General features: G+C 39.9%; 1 protein-coding gene across 4 annotated transcripts in view; it reads left to right on the top strand.

The window, feature by feature from the left end:
• Positions 1–2,750: 2,750 nt before the first annotated feature.
• The window catches only part of IQCJ (IQ motif containing J), a 313,719-nt gene continuing 307,787 nt past the window's right edge, over positions 2,751–8,682 (top strand). For all 4 annotated transcript variants that reach the window (XM_043491912.1, XM_043491913.1, XM_043491914.1 and 1 more), the window contains exon 1: positions 2,751–3,319. In XM_043491912.1, the coding sequence (XP_043347847.1) occupies positions 3,302–3,319 (18 nt within the window). In that variant the 5' untranslated portion in view covers positions 2,751–3,301. The remainder of the gene's footprint in view (positions 3,320–8,682) is intronic.

Below are 8,682 nucleotides of genomic sequence, written 5' to 3'. Positions count from 1 at the left end.
TGACAGAGCCAGAAGAGTACCCAGAAGTCACCTACTACAGGACAGGCCCAACAAAGAAAACAACAGAAGCCACTAGCCATCACCTTCAGCCCCCAACTAAAACCTCTCCAACACATCATCAAGGATCTACAACCTATCCTGAAGGACGACCCATCACTCTCACAGACTTTGGGAGACAGGCCAGTCCTTGCTTACAGACAGCCCCCCAATCTGAAGCAAATACTCACCAGCAACCACACACCACACAACAGAACCACCAACCCAGGAACCTATCCTTGCAACAAAGCCCGTTGCCAACTGTGCCCACATATCTATTCAGGGGACACCATCATAGGGCCTAATCACATCAGCCACACTATCAGAGGCTCGTTCACCTGCGCATCTACCAATATGATATATGCCATCATGTGCCAGCAATGCCCCTCTGCCATGTACATTGGTCAAACTGGACAGTCTCTACGTAAAAGAATAAATGGACACAAATCAGACGTCAAGAATTATAACATTCAAAAACCAATTGGAGAACAGTTAAATCTCTCTGGTCACTCGATTACAGACCTGAGGGTGGCTATTCTTCAACAAAAAAACTTCAAAAACAGACTCCAACGAGAGACTGCTGAATTGGAATTAATTTGCAAACTGGATACAATTAACATAGGCTTGAATAGAGACTGGGAATGGATGAGTCATTACACAAAGTAAAACTATTTCCCCATGTTATTTCTCCCACCCACCCCACCTCCCTCTCTTCCTCAGATGTTCCTGTTAACTGCTGGAAATAGCCTACCTTGCTTGTCACCATGAAAGGTTTTCCTCCCTCCCCCCCTGCTGCTGGTGATGGCTTATCTTAAGTGATCACTCTCCTTACAGTGTGTATGATAAACCCATTGTTTCATGTTCTCTGTGTGTGTATATAAATATTCCCTCTGTATTTTCCACCAAATGCATCCGATGAAGTGAGCTGTAGCTCACGAAAGCTTATGCTCAAATAAATTTGTTAGTCTTTAAGGTGCCACAAGTACTCCTTTTCTTTTTGCGAATACAGACTAACACGGCTGCTACTCTGAAAAATAAAATCTGAGATCTACACTGAGTTAACAACACCAGAGTGAAAAATAGACATCCCTACCTGTGTGACAACTGTGAGATCAGAGAGACAAGGTGGGTGAAGTGATGATACTTTTTATTGGACCAACTTCTGCTTGGTGAGAGAGACAAGCTTTCGAGCTACAAAACACCTCTTTTTCAGGTCCGGGAAATGTACTTAGTGTCACAGCTCAATACAAGATGGAACAGATTGTTTAGCATTGTTTATCACTATCTGTTCCATCTTGTATTGAGCTGTGACACTGAGTACATTTCCCAGACCTGAAAAAGAGTCGTTTTGTAGCTCAAAAGCTTGTCTCTCTCACCAAACAGAAGTTGGTCCAATAAAAGATCTGATCTTTCACACCTTGTATCTCTAATATCCTGGGACCACTGTGGCTTGTGTCTCTAATATCCTGGGATCAGCATTGCATACAAATTTGAGATCACTCAGCTCATGGAAAAATGTTTTAATGTAAAAGGAACAATCATTTATTTACAACTGGAATTTGAGTGGAGGCTTGCAATAGTCATTAAGGCAAAACGGTCTGTAAATTTCAGCACTCTAGAAGGAGAAACGAAATGGTGTATTAGAGAAGTAAATAACGAATTTATATCCACCCTATTTTCCATTTAAATCACCATTCCTCTGCAATAGTCCTTCACATGAGAGAATACCAGGACCTATTAGATTACTGGAGTAGGTGTTAGCATTGCCACTAAATTAAATGGTTGATAAACAGTTTCCTTGTCTATATCTTCACTTAAAAATAGCTACAATAATTTACTTGAAAATAAGTAAACTTTTACCCTGCTTCTCTGGTTCCTTTCCATGAAGGTTCAAAGGAAAATTTGTGATTTGTCATCTGACTCTGAATAACATAACTGCAGGGTGGTGCATTCCTAAACTAATGGGAAAGCATGTGTAAGTAATACCCAGTTTGTTTGTTCAGCCCTCAGCGTACTATAGCTAGGCATATGTTTATCACTGTGTCTGACTATGTAAAGCAAAGCATAAATCAACCATTTAAGTTTACACTTGGGTGGTTTTTTTATAGTAACTTTAATCTATTGTATAAGGCACAGATCAAGGAAGGAAACCTGCTTTATTGCCTCACTAAATAAAAACAGGTTTCTATTCTTCAGTATGAGTAAGTAAATTTTCATTCAGATCTATGCTGTATTTGAAGCATATTTATCACAGTATTTACTCTTTTTTTCTGCAGTAAAACTAATTCACCTAAATTCAGATGAATAGACAAAACAAGAACATTATTCTGAAACTTCTATTAATAAAAAAACTTTAGTCCACAGGATAACACTTCTACTCTTAAGGGGAGAACTTCAAGTCAGCACAGTGACAGCTCTGCTCTGAGGAGTGATGGTTACATAGAATATGACACCCTCCTACTCTGTGTATTCAGAATCTCAGCTGCTTGCTTCAGTGACAAAATGAGTTTTTACTACTTTTTACTCCTGTGGGTCCAGTACAGTTCATGCAGCTAAGAAGTAATGAGCTTGATTCTATTCCTTATGAATCGTCAAATTATTTACTGTAACAGAGTGGCTTGCTAAACGAACCTGATTATAGAATGAGCCCCACTTGAGAGCAATCCCCTATAAAGAGCAGAAGGTGGCTGCAGTAATGGGAATGAGAGCCAGGCTTTAGTGGTGATAAAGTCCAGTTGGGGAAGGGGTGGAGAGAAAGCTAGGCAGAAAGTTGAGAGTAAGAAAAGCTCTCCAGGTAAGAAGGCCTGAGAGAGAAATCCTGATTAAGCAGGGGAGACACAGAAGGACTCAGAAGAAAACTTAAGATGCTGAGTAGGAAGTGGCTCAGGGAAAAATGCAGCACAGGTAAAGGGGCAAAACTAGCTGTACAGGATCCAGGGCCAGAATCTAGATTAGAGGGTGGGACTGGATTCCCCTACTGGCCCTAAGGAAGGGGTTTGGATAAGCATCCCACAATGGTTATTGAGCCCAGCAAGGGGGTTACAGGCTGAGCTGAAGACTGGCTGAAGAAGAGCCCCAGAAAGGGAAGAATTTTTGTTTGTGCTAAAGGTATTTTAGGAATTTAGGGGACTTTCAGTTTGGACAATTGTGGACTTAAAATAGTGACCTGGTTGGAGGGCTGAGTCACTGGAAGAGGAACCGCCAGAGCAACCATTGGCAGGGAGTGCTGGCCAAGTGAGAGAGCTGCTATGTCTCATCCCTCGACATGAGGGAGCACCTAGCAGTGAGTGAATTTGTTTACATTTACCAAGTTCCAGAGAAATACACACCCATGCAAACCATTTGAAGACTGAGGCTGCACTCATGTCAATGATACCATTTCTAGAAATAAAGAGCAGTTATTTTTAAAATGAGGGAGAGTGAATAGGACAGTCGCTCTTCCCAGTGCTCGTATTTATTCTTCTGACCAAAACCTAGCTTCAAAACTGTGGAGGGGCTTTTGGTCCTCATCCCGCACTCATTAGCTGAAGTCATTTTCCAAGAGGACTCTGAACATTCCTGCAGTAAGGGACCAACTTGGAGAATATCAGAACTATCGATATACAGCTTTAGGGTTCTCAATGCTACTTACTTTTTTTGCACCAGTTTTTCTTTTTATCTCATTAATCCATTTTCAACACTGTGGAGCTATGTTACAGCACGTAGCTCTCATGTTGCTTCCAAAATGACTAGGGATCTGTTAGTGTTTCTCCTGTGACAAATTTTAGCAACCATGAGTCTGACCCTACAGCATGGGAAAAGTGTAGTGCTTTAATACATAAACTACAACTTGACTTTTCCCATAGAGGATCATGCCTCCAGAAGTTTTAATAAACTCTCCCCACATGCTTCTTTGAATATGAATTTCATTTCAAATGTAGATAACTTTATTATGGGATATAAATGGTTAAGGGCTTACTATGATGAATGTGTGGATGCCTATAATGTTTTACAAATACTACATGTCCTTTCTATTTGTGGTGTTTGCTTATGGTACTCTGTTGACATATCCCTTGACCGACTCTGTCATAGAGGCATCAGTCCATGATGTTTCAATGGGAGGTGCCCATCTCTTCTCCAAGACTCACTGGTTCCCTACTTCATGATCATCCCCATTTTACAGATGGAGAACTGAGGCATAGGAAGGGTGACTTGCCAAAGGTCACGGAAGAAGTCCTATTGCAGAGCAGGAAATTGAACTCCCACACCCCAGGCTATTGCCCCAATCACTGGGCAATCCTTCCTCCCATATTGCTATATAATTACAAGGAGTTAATTCAAGCAGGGGCTATTTGCATGTACCCAGGAAAGGGCAATAGTTCTAGATAGCTTCACTTACTTGTACTAAAAGGACAATCCATGTGTCATTTGCTTTTGACATTTCACCTTTGGCCACGCTGAGTTCACCAGACTAATTTATAGTCAGACATTGGGGGAATCCAAGAGGGAAAACTGGAAAAACAACTTTGTGGTGGATTTAAAAAGTCCTTAAAGGAAAAGGGGGAGAGTGAGACAGAGACTGCTGGGGAGCAGACCGAACGCCAATCCCCAGAGGTTGGGGTATCTAGGATAAGCTAGGCCCACCTACACCTATAGGGAAGACAGATATGCACATAGACGTCTGATTGTGTTTAAAAACATTTTCTCTTGTGATTAAACAATACTTTTGTTTTGAAAAAGCTGTTTTGGGTCACAGTATTCAGCACCAGTCACAGCACCCAAAAGGGTGAAAACTGTAGATAACCAAACCCAACTGGGCCTGCTGAATAACTGCAGTTAGTACACAGAGTGCTGTAGCCCAGGAACCCACTCTAAGAATGGGAGAATCATAGGATTCCACCATGAGAGAGGTGAAGATGCAGGGCCTGTCACCTATACACATATACTTGGAGAGACCAGAGGGGGTAGCTGGCTCTCAACTATGACACTGACACTCAGCTAATATCTATAGTAAGATAAGCTCTTGGCTTTCAAAAGAGAGTTAACTTAAAAGGACAACAAATGACATTCAAAAAACTTGTGCATGGTGGACTGGGGTTTACAATTTGCAAATGTAGCTTATGTGTATTGCCTAGGTATACTCTGAATGCTTATGGTTTCTGCTATAGATGTTGTGTTAGTGAATAATGCTCAAAGCTTTTGCATATATGGTTATACCCTACAGTAAGTCTGAAACAAAAAGTGGAAAATCAGGTAATTGAAATTAGTGTTTAACATAACAGAATGACTATATCTTAATTTGAAGGGTAAAGCTTTTTGAGGGTTAAAATGTTCTCAGAGTACTAAACAAAATTTATATTAAATACTGTATTAAAGATTGACATGGAACACATTTGGGAGTTGCATATGAATTTTTAATGGGTGATGAAAAAATTATTGAAACTTTTGACTTCCTCTGTAAATAAAGCACTTACAACCCATTTTTCATAATGCTGCTGAACAATATCCTAAGGCATTTTTGTAATTTAGAAATCTACTGTGTACCATAGTGTTTCAGCCAAAAACTCTGACCACTAGAATTCTACTTTTAAAAGCTTTCTATAAAAGTAACTTTACAACACTAATTTGTATGATGTCTAGGGAGCAAGCACAAATCTAAGAACAAGACTAATCTTCCTCTGAAACTAATCTTCCTGTGTTTTTCTAATAAACTGGGAGAACTCTAAATAATTAACATAAACAAATGAAAACTAATTTGTTAATTTTTACCCAATTGCCTGATCCATATTAATGAATAATTTATGAGTCAGAAATGAATATAAAATTCAAATATATCTCTGTAGGGTCTACTGTAAGTGTTATCATCTGCATATGCTGTCTAGCTGACTGCTAATTTATAAAATAGAAAATAACCCCAGAGAAAATGGCATTCATCAAGAACCAAGCTATAATAAAAAAAAAGCTGCAGACTCTAAAGGTTTTACTATTTCCATATAGACCTGGGATCATTTGTCTGAGGCTGTTTTTTAAATTATTCATATAAACTGTAGCTTTTTGCTTTCAGAGATTGAATGCGACCAGCTTCCATCGTGTGGTTTCGCCTGCTGCTTTTTTGTTTGCATTTAAGGGTTTTTTTATATGATGTCTTTTAGTCAAAGACACTGCTGGATACTGCAGCATTCTATCTGCTGAACATTAGACATTAAGAACCTGTATTATGGTTAATACTGAAGTTTTCCATGCAAATAGGGAAATCAGGGAATGTAGTAACTGAAGAGCTAATAAACCTTGAAAATATTTTTGTATTTTTTGCTTTGACATTGGAGTACTAGCATTAAGAAAAAACACATTTAGTTTTAGATCACAGTGCTACATGTTACACGAGTCTTCAGCACCTTGACATTTAAAATCTCTATGTAATGATTTGCAGCATTAACACAGTGGATCAGACCAATGATTCATGTTAGGTGTCCTGTACCTTTCACTGGCAAATTTGTGACTCTTCAGAGGAAACTGAAGCTCTCCACTCTTGCCCCGTGCCCAGAGTTAATAAAGTGTGCAATGCAGTATATTAGGAAGTGGGGAAGAGAGAAGGAAACGTCTTCCTGAACTTGCATCCAAAAGCATAAGGGTTGATTGCCTTCCAGCATTCGTAATGACAAATGTTGGTTGCAATTACCCAGCTACAGAGTTGTGATTAGATGACTAATTGAAGAAGTGAATTCCACTTCCAGGTTACATGCTCTGTGAAATATTTTCCTGTTTATTCTAAATAAAGCTTTAAAATTCCAGTGCATTAACTTGTGGCTAGTCATGTTCCATTTAAGGCTAAGCTGGCTCTTTTCAACCTTATTTTCAGTTAAGGAAAATGCCTTCCACTTCGCTTTTTTTAGATTACTGCAAGTCTTCTATTCCCCCCTCATACATCATCATCCTTACATTAGACATTGTGACCTCACCTGCTTCTAAGTTAGGAGGCAAAAAATAACATTCATAGCTGATGTAAAGGCACCAACCCTACTCTCTTTCACCTCACTTTACTTCCTTAGACCTGGAAGCACAGAGGGCAGCCCCATGCCTTAGAATTATTTTCTCTTTCAGCTTTTACGAGAATGAAGAATTTCAGAGAGACTGGGGAATAGAGGAATTAGTAACTAGGTAAGAAAACAGCGAAGGCTCTTCCACTGGGGCACCTGGGAAGCTGCCCTACTAAACAAACTGACTAGCCTTCAGTCCAATTCTGTATTCTATTCACAGCACATAATTTGACAGGATTGATCTTACAGGTGAAGAATGGATGTGGGGCAAGAGCTCTGGTGCGCCTCAGACTAAATAATGTTCTGTGTCCACCTTTCAGTAATGAGCACTACAGCAATAGGACTTGAATGGCTCAGTAACCACAGCAGAGCATTGATAAGCACATTCCAGTATTATCACAAAGCAATGAGAACAGAATGCACAGCACTGCTCGTTTATATCTTGTTAGCCACAACACAATGCTGAGAAACTATTGCAAAATAACAAGCCTCTGCAGATTACACAGACAACCTTACATTGACCCATTTAAAATGTTGGTTCAAAGCTGATGCAGCCCACACTAAGAGTTTGTCCTTTCACTCAAACAATTAAGAGTCATGCTTGTCGGCCCTATTCAGGAAAAGACTTAAGCCTATGTGTAAGTCCCTTTCCATTCAGGATATCACTTAAACTGTATTTAAGTCTACTGGCTTCAAGAGACTTAAGCATATGCTGAAGTGCTATCATGAATAGAGACTTTCTTGAATTGGGGCCCTAAGTGGAGGAGGTCCTGAGTTCAAATCCATGCTGCACACTCACTGAGAATGAGAGGGAAGAACAGAATGGCAAAGAAATAATCGTCTTCAGAAACCCATAGTCAGGTCACAGCTAAATAAGTCTCAGGGTACACAGGAGTTTCCCTCCAGAGAGCCAATGGGAAAATCCTTTGACCAAACCTTCTTAAGGCTCTGACCTGAGATGGTTCAGAGTCCTCCTACCTCCTTTCAGGATTAAGTGATGTTCCCAGGTAATAACTCTTTCTCAATCCTTTTCTGCTTCTCTGGCCTGTCCAGGGAGCTGGACAGTCTCTGTTCCCCTAATTCACCTTTTTGGGTAGTTGACAGGCCCTTTCCTCTAGTACATAGGGGATGTTAAGCATCTTCCTCTCTAGTCTCCTGTAGTGGCCAGGAGGCCTGCTCTCTTCACAGAATCTTTGAGGCGCTGCCTACTGAGGCCTTCTCTAAACAACTCTGGTGATTTTTTTTTTCAAAGACAGTGACTCCTACAAACATTTGATAGAATGTTACCCTTAAATGTAAAATACCCTGGAGCTTTATATGCAGTTGTTCAATAAGGTATTTTGAAATCCATGATGTGTTTTTGATCAGGACTTGAAATGCAATGAGAAGATTTTTTATTAACTCAGCAATTCATGTTCTAATCACTGATAGGAATTGGAACTCAATTTTATTGAACCATTTTCCAAGCCTTGAAGGTTTAGTTAGACTTTGGCTCTATTGGGCAAATTACTTAAGCATGTGCTTAACTTCAAGCATGTGAGCAGTCTCATTAATACCAGGATTTTCATAGATTATCCTTGTGCTTACAGTGTTTTTCTAGGAAAAATAAGGACAACAAGCTTACCAGGTA

Source organism: Dermochelys coriacea, chromosome 9, assembly GCF_009764565.3.
Source record: "Dermochelys coriacea isolate rDerCor1 chromosome 9, rDerCor1.pri.v4, whole genome shotgun sequence".
NCBI lineage: Eukaryota > Metazoa > Chordata > Testudines > Dermochelyidae > Dermochelys > Dermochelys coriacea.
This window is presented reverse-complemented; position numbering and strand designations above follow the sequence as displayed.